The 17,650-nt window shown below is 33.8% G+C and overlaps 1 protein-coding gene across 3 annotated transcripts in view; it reads left to right on the top strand.

The window, feature by feature from the left end:
- The window catches only part of TRDN (triadin), a 245,164-nt gene that overhangs the window by 103,376 nt on the left and 124,138 nt on the right, over positions 1–17,650 (top strand). For all 3 annotated transcript variants that reach the window (XM_083830645.1, XM_083830644.1, XM_083830643.1), the window contains 4 exons: positions 5,142–5,213; positions 15,164–15,199; positions 15,722–15,784; positions 16,659–16,721. In XM_083830645.1, coding sequence (XP_083686771.1) covers positions 5,142–5,213; positions 15,164–15,199; positions 15,722–15,784; positions 16,659–16,721 — 234 coding nt within the window. The remainder of the gene's footprint in view (positions 1–5,141; positions 5,214–15,163; positions 15,200–15,721; positions 15,785–16,658; positions 16,722–17,650) is intronic.

The following is a 17,650-nucleotide window of genomic DNA, read 5'->3' as shown; positions in this document are numbered from 1 at the left end:
GCTTCTTGAGAAGGGAAATTTAATCCTTCCCCTACTATATTCTGAAGAGCATTTAGATTATCAGTTTGCAACCATCCTTCCTATACTTTCACTGTTAACCTAGTGGTCCTTGCTTTTAACTTAATAGGTGGATGACCTCCCAGGGGCATTAGATTATTTATAATAAGCTTGAATTTTTTATCTCTGTGTTGAGGGAGGGGAATCTCTCAATAACATGTTTTATGCATATGTTAGATACTATGTAGGGTTCCAATAGCATCTGTGCTATTTTTAATGCATTTTAAACCCAAGTGGAACATATAGATAGATTTGTCATTTTCTTGTACATCATAATAGTAACTGGCAGATAACCAGTATAAGAGAATATTATAAATTATTGTATTGTAATTAGTAATTGCTGGATATACTGTAACAGTGTTTTTCCTAGGTGCTATCAACCTCATGCAAAATGAGAGTTTCATTGCATATTGGGTAATCGTCCATTTATAAATGGCCACATCCTCAATGTAATTGAAAAACAGAAATGCATATTGTCTACCAGGATAAACATCTCTAAATGTCTCCTTCTGTTAATAATTAATTCTATCTGTCACTGTTAAAAATTGAGTTCCTTATGGGTAATTAATATCCTGGTTTTTTTTTCAGATTTTACATATTTTTTATCACTTTTAAAGCCTGTGGACTACATAAAGATTAGTAAATCAAATCCATTACACTTGGTCAAAGTGGCTGCCTCTATCCCAGATATCTATTCGGACTGGAGCCTGACCCTTGCTAACTCCAGAAATGAGCCAATGAATTGTTTAAGACAGTGCTACTTGGAATAGGTCAAAATTATCAGAGGCCATTCAAAAAATATTGTAGATTACATATGCCTGAATTCCAGAGCCGAGTACCATTCCAAGGCACCATTTAATTTACTAGTCTGCATAAAACCATCATGCTATCAGACATTACTCAGAAAGATCACCTATTTAGGGCATTTTCATTTAAGTTCCTTTCCCAAAACAAGTATTTACATTGTTCAGAATAGTTACACAAGCTCACCTCTTGATTGTCAGCTATTCTGTCTTAATGCAAAAAATTTCTTCATATTTTTTCATACACTAATACCAAGTCAGGAAACCCTTCCCCATAGCAATGACAGCCTAATGTCTGAAGAGTAACACCTAATAACAAGGGAGGCTCATCTTTAACTTCAGGCAACTTATATGTCAAAACTGGAAGACTAGACAGAACAGTGGGATTCCATTAAGATTTCAATCCTCTAAAAGCATTTTTAGCACTTACCTCATTCTTCTAGTCCTTGTTCCAAGCTTCATGAAGCATTTGATCTGAATCTATGTTTCATGACAAATGACTCTGCAAAGAGCTTGCTTACCTGATTTCAATTATTTCTACTATTATTAAGAAAAAAGGCACACCTGGGCAAATCAAGATTTATTTGAAGATATTTTTCCAGGCTATTTGAGAGGTAATACACCAAAGCATTGGTGCTGTTGGCCTGTAGGATTCCTGCTGTTCAGATAACTAAAACTTGGATGTGAGGGAGATATGAGGAAAGGTGTTTCCACATATTGCTTTCTGTGGTGGCATTATTTCTCCCCCCATATCCAATTGTAATATTCTGCCATCTACAATGATTTTTGTTGTTATAGAATAATAATAATTTTAGAAATATTTTCTTTAATTCCCTGAACTTTTGATTTAGAAAGGTAAATTTAAAGACTACATCAATTAAGGTCACTGCACTAGTCAAACTGGACAGATCAGGGAAGAAAGAAAATCCATATGCTTTGCTATTATCCTAAGAAATAAATTTATCCTCAGTACTTGGACATGATATGCTTGACACTATAATAAGAGACGCTATAATAAGAAAAGAAAGGTAATTAAAGTTTGCCTTGTATTCCTTATCATGCAATATATAATCTAAAATATTCATCAAACAAATCAGAAGGATTTTCTTCATCACATCTCAAACAATTTAATAAACACCAATGACAGATTTTTCACAGAGCTTGAGGACTGTAGCTTAGTTTCAATGAAGTATTCATTTAGTATCTAGTGCCTTATAGCTCCTAGTCAGCTTTGCAGCATTTTTTTTTTCCTTTCAGGCAGTGGAGGAAGCTACTCACATCTTAACATGACCTATTTTTTTTTTTTTTTCTGTGTGGTGAGCACATTCTAATGAGCTTAAAGTTAAAACTTTCCATTCTGCATCAGTTTCCATGAGTTGTAATATGTTGTCAGATAGCTATAAACAATATCACACATGAAGGAGGTATCTGTAGCACAACTGCATGAACTAATTATACATAGAAATCTAAAAGACAAATCATTCTTTTTAGCTTATCACATAGTGGAAAAATAAAGACTACATGTGAAATGAGTAGTACAGTACATGTGAAATGAGAAGTAATAAATATGCAGTCATTAAATTCCAAAGCTGTGATGTGGCTGCATTTTTTAAGCAGAGAAGTTGTATGTCCAGTAATAGCAGTAGCAATCTGGATAATGACTTCTCATGATTCATGGACTATACTGGTTGTCCACCAAGATCATTGGAAATATCCTGACTTCCTTTCATTTACATTGTGGATATGTGTCCAACTGGCCACTGCTGAAATCAAGATAGTAGACACCATTAACACTAATGGTCTGATCTACTGAGGCCAATTCCTTACTTCTATTTGTGAATTCTCTACATTGCAGAAAGCCACTTACACTTTATAACTTACAGAGGAAAGAAAAAGGTAGAAAAAAAAAGAAATTTGACTTAGGATATCCCCTTTAACATATTTCATCAAAAGAATGGATAAAATATTTATTTAGCTACTGTCCTTTGCATTCCCATCAAAGTGAATAGAGAGACATTTAATAACACATGGAAACATTAAAGAAGCTTTTTATCAGAGTGGATTGGAACCTGCTCAGAACAAACATTCTAGCCTAAGGGAAAGTTTTTGATCTGTGAAGCTTAAGCTTTTGGTGCTTAAAACACTCTCATATTAGATCATGTGGTCAATTTGCATGAAATAAATGATTTGCTTAAAACTTGTAAAACTATAAAATAGAACTTGACAAGTCATTAGCAATAAGTGGTATCGCACTGGCATTATACTAACTAACACTGGTGCAATCATTAGAAAAATGCTACTACAACAAAGAACAGGAAAATAATGGGGCCATCTTGTACTTTGACCTGAAGGTGCTAGATCATTGTCCCACACAGCAGACATCACACTGCAAGCTAAATTATTCTCTGTCCTTCTTTATCTACTCAACATTCTGAGCCACAGTCCTTTACTACCTTTAACACAAAACAATTGTTCCAAATTGTAAAATTTATCACTTTTTCCATCTAGGGATAGGTGATCTAGTTTAGGTAAAGGCAAAGAAAACAAGAAAAAAAAATTAAATATTTAGGTGGGTTTTTTTTTGACTTTAATCAAAACGAGGAGAAAGAATAAGATTATTTACCCATTCTTCATTACATGTTACATTGTTTTGGTTTTCTTTGTGAAATAGGGATTCAATTAATGAAGCTTCTCATTGTTGACAGAACTTATGAGTGTAACTTTTAGATTCTTGACGGAAACAAGTGGTATTCAGCATCTTGTTACCTTAGTTTAGAATTGCAAGATGTTCATTTGAAACACAAAATGTTTGGAAAAATATGGCTAGATATCTGGATTTCTGAAGTTTTCCTATAGTTCATTTCAGTCACATGAGGCTACAGTCATTCTGTGGTGAGATTGGTAAATATCCTTTTGTGGTTACCACCAAAACAGTAAATAGGTGTAAAACCTGAGATTTTTTTTCATTTGTTGCACAGTGCCTTCAGTACACTTATTTTGTCAGTGTCTCAACATTTTTCCAGTGGCTCAGACATGTGAGTCAGTTTGAGCAGTTCTATGTGTGAATTTTTTTACAATTAACAGGTGAACTAAATTGTGTGCTTGCAAATTATTTGCCTGCAATCATACACATGCTGATGAGATGAAATAACATTGAGACCATAGGGCTCAAATCCCACTGCTGTCTTCAAGATGATGATTTTCTTATGCATTCCCCATGAGTATACATACCTTTGTAAAATGAGAGGGGTAAGTATGATAGTGCAATTTCAAAGGATCATTAAGATATTTATTTCTCTTCTGAGTCTATCACCAGTCATGAGGCATGGCTTTCAGTTTTTATTGTCGATCTGGAGCTGAAACCTAACAACTTCATTGCATGTGGGCTCAGTTGCAGTGAGTATGTGCTAGTGCATATGACTGTATTTTTATTATATTTCACAAATTAATTTTATTTCACAGGATACCCAAGAAACTGTACTTTCCAAGTGACCATGACAGGATAGCTAATAAGCATAAATAGCAGAGAAAGAAATTAGAAGGAAATAAGGAGACTGCAAATAGGCATTAAAAAACAAACAAAAAAAAACCCTATGTAATATAAAAGTATAATACATCTGTTTGTGAATACTTGAGGAAATTAAGTGAAAATATTTTTCATAAAGCATTGTATCTGGACATGTACTTAGCAGAGGAAGTCCTAGTTCAATTTTGTGAGAAAGTACAGTTCAACACTCCAAGAGAGTTGAGGTATTTCACTCAGCAGCTGGAATCAGAAGCTAGTCAGTGTTTACAGTGCATGACCTTCTTGGTACTGGTAAATTAAGAATAATCGTTGAGGATAAGAAACAAATGTTTTTTACCAGTCTTTCAAGAAGTTCATAATAAGTGGACTTGAGGGAACAACTAAAGATCATTTGCTTGACAGAAGAAAATATGCTTTTACTGTAGAAGAGGCATCATGAATATGTAACTTTATTATTACAATAGTATTCTTCTGAGGTTTTTAGTCTAATGAAGAAAAATAGATCTGTAAGCATTTCAGCACATGCTTGAGTCACTTGGTCTTTATAGATTTAAAATGTATCTCTTTAAAATAATTATGATATTTTTTGAGAAATACATTTTCTTCCTATGATGTCTAGAAGATAATAGCTTTTATGCACAATGTTAGATTTTAAACACAAAAAATTCTGAAGGGAGCTCATCCTTCTACTGAATGTGCACAGCCTGTTATTAAATGCATTAAATCCATGTTTCTTAACCTGTGTACTCGTGCAGGACATAAGGAAATGGCATCACCTCGTCTTCTTCTAGAACATAGTCCAAGAAAGAAAACAGCAGCTATTGAAGGCAAGTTTGAGTCTTTTCCTTCTTTATTGTCTTCTACTTATTAACTTGACTCTCTGTTTAATGGATTTTGTTTATAAATATAACCTGTATTACAAAACAGATGAAATGACTAGGGCTAGTTTTATGAATGGTGCAATCATATTTGCATTACAAATCTTCCTTTCAGTAGTCCCACAGATGGTTCAGTGGATTTCCTGCATGAAATAGATTGCAGGACTAAAACCCAATCTCTAAAATTCTTTGGATGGTGTAGCTTATATGGTAATTTAGCTATAAGTTGCCATCTAACTGTAAAGCATAATCAGCATTATCCTCTTAATTTACTTTGGATTACTATTTCAGCTATTGTAATTCAGATGTGGTTTTTTTTTCTGTATATTATCTACAATAATGAAGATAATATTTCTGGCTGTATATTTATCTCTTTTGCAAAAACCACTGAAAGAAAAAATGAGAAGTCAGAGCTTACATTCAGAAGATTAAAACATAACTCTGCAATCAAATTATATTGTTTACAGTCTAATCATATCAATAAACTGGTTGAAATATGCGTTTCACTTTTAAAATGGACTATACCTGATGACTTAAAACCATTACTGCAACACATTCTTGGTCTCTATACTAAAATATTTAATATTATAAAATACATGAGTCTTTTTATGTAATCATTTATCAGATTTCATATAGTAAATTTGTTTAGTCACACCACAGCACTTACTTGTAGAGGTCTTAGTTCTATGTTATTCAGAAAGCAGTTGTGATCTAAAATAAAAGCAGATGGAGTGGCAGAAGCATAACTAGCAAATGCTACAAGGTTTGCATGCATTTGAAAATGGAAAATGAGAGATTTTGGCAGAACCTGTGACTGAAACAAACATTTAAATTAATTTGATTTCTATAATGTGTTTATTTTCAATCAGAATGTTTAGATAAAAACAGGTAAGTGACTTACTATCTCTTTTCCCCTTTTACCTCAAATAAATATTTCTTGATAGATACATTCTTGGAAGGAGTACAAATCGGTATTTACTTTGACACAACATAATATATAAATAGATTTGCCATCCTGCTTGTTTAAGGCAAATGTTTGAACCCGGCTTATCAGCAAAAAGAAGTCCCTGAAATGTTAAACATTGTTATCCACCAATTAGCCATAACGAAAAAAAGGCATAATGGAAAAAGACGTCTGCATTTGTTGAGTGATAAACTTAATCTTTAAATATAACTGTTATACAACATGAACTAGAATCAAATTAACATTAAGTTCTTGATTTTCAAAATCATGAGGTGCATGCAATTACTGCAATTGCACACAGAAATGACTATTTATGACCAGTTACGCATTTGTGGGTTTCATTAGCTCATTTATGCATGCAATTGAGGTAATTGTGAATGTAAATTAGGCAAACACCCATTTGGCAAACAAATTGTGGGACAGATTATGCACTCAGAAACATACAACTAAATACTTTTTAAGGCTCAAGACCAGTCACTAGGATGCAACACCACTCATGCAAGAGTTCTGAAGGAAAGGAAGAAGGAAGAATTACTGTGAACTGCTGTTGTGAAAAGCTGTTATATTGCACTATTGTGTGGTTTCCAAATACGAAAAGCAAGCATATATATATTTACATATATAAAGGCTTTAGGAAACTTAAACTCTGGAGCTTTATTTCAGCCCTTGGGAAAATAATTAATTATGAGACTAGCTGGCATAATATCAGAAGGGAGAAAGAGAAGTAGTCAGAGAAATTTAAATCCCTGGAATAGCTGAAGAGACATCTATCTGTGTCTTCATAATGTTTGCATACCTTTATGAGTAGTACATTGCTATTACTGAGCAGGAGAAGGGACAGGTTGAAACAAAATACTGGTTTTATTGTAAATACAAAGATAGTATTATAAATTCTAAGGACAGTGAACAGGTACAAGCATTCATTGATTGAGAAATGTACTTTATGGAAGAAAGTGGCCTGGCCTTCGATAAAAGTAACCAACCCTGAATAAAAAGTAAAACTTTAGGAAGTAACAGAATGGTTGTCACAGAGAAAAATCATGAAACCAATCTATTTAGACCTTAGGCATTCCAGCTCAGTGGCATTCAGAGATTAGATACAAAACCATGCAGATGGTAAAAGCTGAAAATACTTTTTTTTTTTTTTAACTACTGCCCTGTTTTGCCACTGACTTCTTAGGTAATCTTGGACCGTTTTTGTTTTCTGATAATGTGAAAGTAGTGGCAGTAGCATATGTCTAATAATTTTAAGTGTTTTATACTTTCAGATAGAAAGCTTTTCCTGGATAGTATCCAATACCCAGTAGAAATCATTCTCTGCTGAATTCATAAGGTCTTAGAAAATCAGCACATTGTTGTTATGTTTTAAATATCAACCTTTCTCTGCTTGTCACTGTCATTCTCTCTTCCTTTGCCTCCATTGTAAGTCTTTTGTAGACAGTGACTATGTAAGATAATCTTAACCTGTATCCTGTTTTGTGTAGTATGCAATAAAGTGCATTGAAACGCATGCATATGAACTGAACTTCTCAGATTTCTCCTGTTAGGAAGTCAACATGCTTTGTGCTCATTTAACCAGAAGGGAAAAGGGGAAAAAATCATTTCTGTTCCATTTCATGGTGGTTTGGCCCTTTTCAAAAAAAAAAAAAAAAAAAAAAAAAACCTTGCTGTCTTCAGATCTTACACTCAAAGTTCAATGAAGAGTTTGAAGCTTTAGGCTACAAACAGAAAAGAATAACCAAACCAAACCCAAACAAATCTAACCAAAATAAATCAAACCAAAACAACCACAACAAAAAGATCCAGTAACAACAATCAAGGGAAATAAGGAAAGGAAATTTGTGAAGAGGAAGACACTGATTCTTACTTCTACTTGTGTTCCAAGCAAAACCTTGTTTGCCCAACCATGAAGTAAAATAACTCATTTTACATCCTTTATTATATCTTCTGGAAGTAGGACTCTCATATTGGCTGACACTGTGACACTGCCATCTAGGTAGGATGCTGGTGCTGGCTGTAATTTGATTTTGCCTGTTTTCCATGGCTCTGTGAATTTTTGTCTGCAATAGGCATCTTCCTTGATTGTTGTCTTCTTTTAACTCTTTTAACTCTTGCTTTCTTGTGTTTTGTTACCCACTGACACCCTAGTGCGGCTCTGCAGAAAATATTGGTTTTCTGTGTGTCTGCTCTCTCAGGTCTTGACTTTTTTTCTCAATTCACACAGGTTTTAGCTTCCTCCATTTCCCCATTTGCCTGAGAAATAATTTCCCTTTCTGACAGTCCTCCCCTGCTGTGTTCTCAGGCATGGCTGGGCAATCTCTAAAGAAGATGCTGCAGTTAGACTAGAAATGTAAAAACTAAGCTCAGAAATGTAGTTAGTTATTGGTAAAACATCATATTAATTGTTACATAATAGCATTCCTTTGCTTTTCCATGAGATCAGAGTATCTTTGTGAGAAGCCTGTATCTAAATCCTTCTCTCAGTGGGAGGCATCTTAATGCATGTTACCTATGAACTCAGACAGCATGTTTTGTAACACAAAAGTACGTTGAAGAGCATTGTGTACCACCAAAAAAAGCTAAATAAATAAGTAAATGAGTAAATAAATAAATAAAAAGTAAATAAACAGCATCATATCTGACTATGATCTTCCAGGTTGTATTGTGCTAAAAATCTGTGCTTGTATCTTTGAGTGGGAGAACATTTATTACAGAATAGTGATCAACATAATTGTTCTGATCTGCTAATGGATCATGATGGCTTTTGAAATATCTCCCTCCTTTGACAGCCTGTTCTTTTCCATATTGCTATTATTTCTGATATTAAATGAAGAAAAAAAGGGAAACATATCTGAAACATCTGTGGAGGTTTTGTGATGGAAAAAAAAAAAAAGATCACTGTTTGAATTCTCCAATTACAGTTTTGCAGAATGCAGTAAATTGAATTACTGTGGGATACGTATCTTTAACTTCCTCCACAATTCCTGTGGAGGCTAAATTCTCATTGAAACATAAATCTGCATCTAACTTTGATGCTGTGTAGAATGTACACTATCTGACTATCTTAGGAAGAAATTCTAGTCTATATCTCAGTTCATGAATATAACATTAGGGGATATAACCAAGAGTATCTAAATTACTAAAGCCAATACACATTTTGTCAAAGCTTCCTTGATGTATAGAAGTGTATAAATCTTGTACAAATCAATCTGCCTCTGTACCGTCTGTCAATGACCTTCTCTTCTGTACACAGATTGTTCTATAAAATGTCTGGGTTTTTATGTTATAAAATCAATTACCCTTTAAAAAAAAATAAATGAAAGATACACTAGAAACCTTGAAAATATGTAGAATTTTGAATTTTTCTCCTGTCTAGAACATTTTTAATAATGCTGACATTATTTGTGGATGAAAATTCATTGTCTGATAAATTTTAATCCAAAGGTAAATAAATAAGAAAAATGTTTATGTGAGAAATATAATACAGGGGGCTAGTTTTTAAACTAACCTGCTAAGAAAACAAACAAACAAACAAACCATTAGGATATCTTTAACAGGGTACTCTGTACATAGCATGAAAGCAAGTTTGGTTGGGTTTTGGTTGGTTGGTTGGTTGGTTTGGTTGATTTGTTTTTTTGTTTATTTGGAGAAATGTGGGCCAGACATTTCCATGAGTCTGTACTGAATACAGTAAAAGCTATGAAATCATCTACGCAAGATTTCAAAGTGATTTATTTAATGATTTAGATTAGACATTTAAGAAGTAAACTCTAATGATTTAGCTATGATGAAAAAAGCCTAACTCCACACTGTTTCAGAAAGTGCTTGACATTTTACTTAATAACATGAGGCTCTTTTATTCTAGCATAAGACAGAAAAATTAAACAGTCACTAAAAAGTGCTTAGCAGAATGTTGAAAGTGAATTAAAGTATAAAGCTACATATATTTAGAATAGATATATTACTATACTCTCTCATTTTTATTATTATTTATCCAATTTACTATATTGTTTTATGAAGTTTAAAATAAGCATTTACCAAAATCTTCCCAATAAAACAAAAACAAATAACTTTGAATATAATTTAAGTTTGAGTTTTTTTGTTTGTTTGTTTTTATTTTTATTATGTACTACAGGTAAGCAATAACCTTTTGCATATGATGAACCTGCAAACGGAGAATACTTACATGGATTAAGATTCTCTGCTCTTTCAAATGCTGAAATTCCATGAGGCAAATCCCTGAAGAAGAGGTCATATATTGCCTGGTCACCTCTTCTTCCTAAACCTCAGACATTCCTGCTCAAAAGCATGAACCATAAAAGGCATGATCAAAACCCTTCCCAGCACAGGTGACACAATTGGTGCTGCTGTCGATTCATGTTGCCTAGTAAGAATGTTAACAAGTACAGAGAAGGCTAACCCTGCTGCCTTACCTCCATTAGTTTGAATCTTGCAAAGGAAGGTAGTACCATAAGGTGTCAGTGTTCCCCTGGGAATTTAATTCTTCATCACAATCATATTTGCATCATATTTGCCATTAGCTGTTATGCAATGGATTTCCTTCTGCTGGTCATGTCATGGAGGTTGGCATGCCAACTCTTTTTTCCATTAGCATGCATTTTCTGGCTTCGTTTCCCTGGTATTTGTACTCCTTTGCTCCCTACTGTGTTGTTTAGCGAGGGCAACATACGGACCCCTGCTATTAGCAAACAGTTTTGGTGCTTAATTCAACAGAGCTATGAAAATGGAGCCTGTAATCATTCCAGAAAGAAATGAGAAATACTTATGAAGGTCACATGAAAGCACCATGAATCTCAAGCATGATATTGCTGTTGCATACTTTCTGCAGAACTTGAAAATATCTCCATGAAGGAATCTTCTAAGCTGCCAAATACTATTTCAGATTAGGTTTTAAAAACAGTGAAATGGTTTCAATAAGCAAAATCAGGCTTTAGAGACTGCCTAGGACATCATGGTGTGCTATATCTCCAATGACCTGTGTGTCCAATTAGTCTTTCATTTGCTCAGTAAGACAATAAATTGTATTGTGTTAATCTGCTGAAATGCAAAGTTTAAAACAGAACTTTGCTGAAAATTTACATAATTTTGACCGAAGTACACACCTATAATTTAGGAAGAATGTGCAAGTGTGTGTATGTATGTGAGTTTGCGTGTGAGAAGAATTAATTCTAAGACAGCTAGATTAATATGATTTAAGATTCTTTGCTCTTTATTGACTTTTCAGTAGTACGGATGAGACAAGACAAAATTGTTTCTCACAGAGAAAATAATTGGGCCAACAAGGACACTCTTACTCAAGTAAGGGATTTTTCAGAAATATCTGAAGTCAATTTTGACTAGAAATTTAGATGTAGTTGAAATATTTTTTAGTTTCTTTGACATCCTGAACCAAGCAGAAATATTTCCTTGCATTCTTCTTTTAAGTATTATGGTTAATAAAAGGGTCCTGTGTGAAAACGAGTGACACTAATATCAAAAGTCAATGACCAGTCATTGATATTCTCCGCCCAAAGCAAAATGCAGAGGGGAAAGAAATCTCATCAAAAGTGTAAATGTAATGAAATCAAGAATAAAGCTTTCACTGAGTTCAGCAGAGACAGTCACCAATTAAAACAAAGGAAGAACAACTTTAATCTCCTGAAAACTAATAGGAAATAAAAATACAGCTTTTTTTTTTTTGAACGGTGATTTGAAATTATGACAACTTAATGTTTGCAGAAAAATTGAATGAAGTTTTACCTGTTGCAACCAGTCTGAAACACAGTATCACTGAAGAAGGTAAATCAACTCACTTTGATCTGTTTTATATGTGTGTGAGTACACACATACCACTGCTATTCCTTGTTTCTGCCAGGACCAGAATTAGCAGTCAAGAAAAACTGTTGTAGTATTTCACAAAGCCAGGCAATATCAAAAGCTTCTCACAAGAGCTTTTCTCCCAAGATTTCCTGACAACAAGGTTTTAGATAAATACAGATAAACCTTGTATACGTCTGAACTTTAGAAGGCTTATTTGAACAAAAACATCTCCAAATGTCTGGCATACAGCCCCACTAGTTAGTTTTTGTTATTCCCAAAGCTCTCCACAAGAAGGTATCTGTGGCTGCATTTTACTACCCTCCTTACCTCTTCTTCTGAGAGCGGGTGGGATGCGCTGACAAGTACTTCCAGAGTCAGTGTCCCCGTAAGTACATGGAGCATCTGGAATGATATGGAGAGGAAAATCTCACAGCACCACCATCTTCAACTCCCTGGGCAGCATTCCCATGACACTATGCCTAGCAACTCACATGTATCCCTAAATTTAGATTCCCCTCAGTGCTGCCACAGTAAGACACTGGTCTTGCCATGTCTGCTTTCAAGTGGTGCGTTGTTAGCGTGTTTTTGTTATCTCCCCTCCCAATGTTGGCTAAGCATTAGTTGACGTCCCACGAGGCAAAAGACATTGACAAAACTGTTAAAGGTAATTTGGTTTGAATCACCTCTTTCCTGGGCTCTTTTGAATCTCACTTGGATTTTAAACAATGTCCTCAGGCCCTCATCACTTACTGAGAAATAAATAATTCTATCTCACATGCTTCTTTGCTTTAGGGCTGGTCACTTTTCTCCAGTCATTTCTTAGGAAAACTATATGCATTTGTTTGTTTTACTCTTTTCCCAGTCAAAAAAAAACAAAACAAAAACAAACAAATAAAAAAAAAGAATTTCACATTTTGTAGCACATCACTGCTTTAACTTAACCTTTTCATAGTCCTTAGTTTCCTCCTTGATCTAAACAAAACACTTTTGACAGTCTACAAAATAAGTTGACTAAATGCAACATCTATTGCTTGACTTACTGACTGAGTCTGTTACTTTATACTCCACCATCTGCTAATACCCCTATTTCATTCTTGTAAAGGTATTACAGGTTTTTGAAGGTGAAGTCTTTTTATTTGTATATCCCTTATACCCTGTGCATTAAGACATGGTTTTAGACTAGAGTTCCTGGTGGGGAAAAAGATAAAAAAAAGAAAAGAAAAAAAAAAGTATACATCATTACTTGCATTATCAACTAAAAGTAACAACAACTACAACAATATTTTTTTCAATAGTCAATGGCATTTGAATTCCATCTTGTAGCTATCCCTGAATCATCAAAAACACCTTGTGTTTCCTTGTGTAACCTACTGTTCATGCATATTATGATCCCTCTTTATGCAGCTGATCCATGGAGATTTATAGTCCTGCTACTGCTCCTAGTTAAAAAAAAAAAAAAAAAAAGTACCTTCAATTAACAGATGGGGTTCATAGTTTTACAATGCAAAAGACCTGTCTAATCTCCTATTTATTTATTTGCTCTACCTCTTAATTTAGCTATGTACATATCGGAAGGAAAACCACTGCATTTACTGTTTCAGAAATGACAATTTTTCTGGTGTTAAATATACACTTAAATATGCCACAATCTAAATGTGAACTACTCAGGTTACAGGAAATAAATTTATTCAAGAAATGGAACTGCTTCCTTAAATCACAAATGACTCTTCCCATAATACCCATTTATCAAGTTTATCATCTCATTTACATAAACGTCTTTCAGTAGTAGGTGTACTTCTGTACAGTAGGTGCATCAAATGGGGCTAGATGCAACTGAGATTTGGATGGAAGCCTTGTGACTGTTTTTCCTGAGACTTGACCAAGATTGCATACATCGGATTGGGCAGCACTAACAGCAAATAGGGGCCACAGTCCTTTTATATTTCTCTGTAATCATCCTCTAGAAATTTCATAACAAATACAGATGTCTCTAGGCCCCCTGGGAACTAAATATTTCAACTCAAGACTCTGATGTTAGAAAATTATGTCAGTGGAATTAATTGGTGGACAGACTTAGCAATAAAACCTCTGCAGCCAGGGATATATTATCTTTGTACTTTAAGTTAATTGCAGTAAAAATTCCTGCTACCTTCCATATGTCCTCAATGCAAAGCTCCACTACTCAAAGCACCATGTCTCAGTTCACGGCTCTCAGGACAGATATGTCTCTGAACCTTGCTGTGATATTTGGAGCATATTTTATGTGGGCACCAGAAGCTTGTGACATGGTGCACAAAGGCCAAAATAGTTTCTGATTAAAAAGAATCTTTTTGTTTGTAAGGACCTTGGGCATCCTGTGCATCACCTGGCACCAGAAATGTATGGAAGCGAAAGCAATTAATCTAACTGGAAGAATGGAGTAGTCAACAGCTTTACCAGAACAGAGGCTCTCAAAATAAATAAATAGATAGATAGATAGATAGATAGATAGATAGATAGATAGATAGATAGATAAAAAAGAGAGATCACAGAAATACTAGCAGCACTTCAGTCTCTAGCTATTAGGAGTAGAAGTTAGTGGAAAGATGGAAGTATGTTGATTACATGTAGAAATGAAACACTGAAAAGTCATAAAAGTCATAGGTAGCACAGGAAAATGGAGCTGTGAAACAGTTTATGTGTAATCTAATGTTGAAGAGTCTTCAATCTTGAGGAGATGGCCATGTTCTCTAGCAAGAGTTTATGAACAGCTTCTCAAAAAGAGAGAGAGAGAGAGAGAGAGAGAGAGAGAGACTCTCACTAGGGAACCCAAGAGCTAAACAACAAGAATATTAAGATACACTTTTAATATATACACAAGAATCTTCTGACACTACGTGTGGTTAAGAAACTTGCATATCACAAAGCATGTTCATGGAAGGAAGGAATATGGAGCCTGAAGCCAAAAGCAAAATAACTTTTTTATGAAACCACCATGGACAGACTGTGGAATTCATGTACTCTATAAAAATATGATTTTTTACATCAAGCATACATATCTTTTGTTTTGGTTTAGGAAGTATGTTGTGCAGTACTTTTTTTTTTTTTAATTCTCTGTATATATTTTTTCATGCAGAAGAGAAGTCTATTGTGGTAACTAAGGAAGTGAAAAGTAAGTTTCTTCACTTTTCTTTTATCTTCATGTTAGTATATGCAAGCGATAATAGCATAATTACTTCTAGGATCTGCTGGCTTCTGGAAACACTCCTATACCCAAAATAATTTTCAAGCAAAGAAAAGATTTTTGCTTGAAGGCTTGTGCTCCCGTGTTTGTGACATTTTGTACAGTAATAAAACCTGTTTTTTTTGTCGTTGTTGTTGTTTGTTTTTATCCACATAAATCCATAATAAAGCATCACCAAAAAAAAAAAACCATACTCTTATAGTTACATTACCTTTCTCAACACCCAAAGCCATGCAGCACAATCTGAAGATGACAAATTTGCCTTTTTGTTGATGAGAATTTTTTAATATATTATTCTATATTATTAATAATTAATATTATATATTAATATTAATGTATATTATATATTAATATTATATTAATATATTATTAATAATATATTATTTATATATATATACAGACATGCGTACATATACGTGAAAATAGTTGAACTTCTCTTTCCTTCTTTAGAAAGAAAGGATGAAAAGAAAAGGACTGATATAAGGAGGTCTGTTACTGAAACTAAGAAGAAAGGTATGGTTTGGGAACATTTCTTATTGGTCTTATTCCAATTTTTGACTCAAAGCCTATTGTTGTTTGTTTGGTTTTGTTTGGTTTTGCTTGTTTGTTTGTAGTCCCATGCTTCTGTCTCTATATTGTCCTTCTCTTAGTTCCTTAATCATAATTTGCATGTTACTGTTTCTTCTGTACCTGATGTCTGATGTGTTTAGTGGCTGATATTTTCTGAACAATTTTTCTGACTAGTAACACAATACTGTCTGGTGGCCAGCTATCTGCTTGTCAGACAATTTAGCGAGGTCCCTATAAATAGCAGAACATGGTGATATTACCAAACACAAAACTCACGGGCATAGCAACGTATCACTTGGTTCACTGTGTGCCACTTTCTAAGGGTCGTTTTTTTGATGCCTTTTTTTTTTTTTTTTTAAGAATCATACCCAAAACTTACAGTGATCAAACTGCAAAGCTTTGATATGCATCTAAATAACATTTTGGACCATTCATTCCCATGAAGCATCAAAAATCCACTAAGGGTTTGCTTTCATGGGAAAATATTTGTGTCATTTATTATTTATTAATGATTTCATTGCTACTAGAGCTAAAGCTAAAAGGTACCATGTTCATGCACTGATGATTTTTGCCTAGCTTTTGATGAATTATTTAGGGTCCAAATCATTCATAGTTGATGCATGCTGATTAATTTTCATTTTCAGCTGATTGCTCTGTGGCTAGTTGGGTGCGAGTGCTATAAGGGAATAATCTGAACTAAACTCCCAAATAAGTCACTTTTTTCAACATGTGCCCATCAGGGCTTGGCTGAATGCATATTTGAGTGTATGATTCAGAGTTATAGCATATCAAATGACTTTCTTTAATTAAATCTCAGAAAAAGAAGGAAAAAAAGAGAAAGCTCATGAGAAGACAGCTGTCCCTGAAATTAAAAAAGCAGGTAAGAAAATGAAGTCTGCCTTTCTCTGCAATAGATATCTGACTGTTTAGTGTAAGCACTTTCAGGCTTTAAGCATTTGAGATAGGGGTGCATAAAATTCATTATCAATTAAGAATTCAAGCTGGAGATATATACATTTATATCACAGTCTGTTTTAAATACATATAAACTGTATTTACATTATATATAATATATACTGTATTTTATGCATATTCTATATATGTATATATAAATAATACACATTATTATCAGTTCTATGAGCTTAGGATTCTTACAAAAAACATTGCAAACTGCTTTCTGTCATGCAAAAAAAAAATTCAATTAAAAGCATAAGCAGTTTCAAAGAGTGCATACATGGAAGACTGTATGGAGTACATAAAACTTTGCATGTTTTTTTTCACAAATTCGTCTCACTTTAAAAAATAGTAACATAGTAATAAATAACATCTACATATTAAATCCCTTATTGTGATAAAAAATAGGCGATTATTTTTCTAAGACTTTCTCCACACTCAGAATATATATTTTTTTAAATTAAAATTAAAATTAGTGATGTCCTTACACTAACCCGTTGTGTTTTATGCTATTTAACATTAAAATATGTGTTTTTCAATCAAACTAGAAATTAGCATTTGGTTCTTGTCTACATTAAGATTGTTGTAAATTTTCTTTCCTGATATTTCAATAAATTTACAAGTAGGTCTAATGTACAAATGCAAACATCTCCTGTAAGTGTCACAGCCTGTGAAACTGTCTCATTAAAATCAAGTCTCATTAAAATCAAGGAGAAACAAAAGGGTCAGTCTACTGGTTTAGGTCATCATTTTAATACCTAAATACACTGGTTCTACTTGCTGCTTTGTCAGAGACTTTCTGTATAATCTTCTGCAGGTCATCAAGTACTCAAATAAGCCTTTCTGTAGGCTAGA

This window comes from Anser anser (genome assembly GCF_964211835.1).
Source record: "Anser anser genome assembly, chromosome: 3".
NCBI classification, from domain to species: domain Eukaryota; kingdom Metazoa; phylum Chordata; class Aves; order Anseriformes; family Anatidae; genus Anser; species Anser anser.
This window is presented reverse-complemented; position numbering and strand designations above follow the sequence as displayed.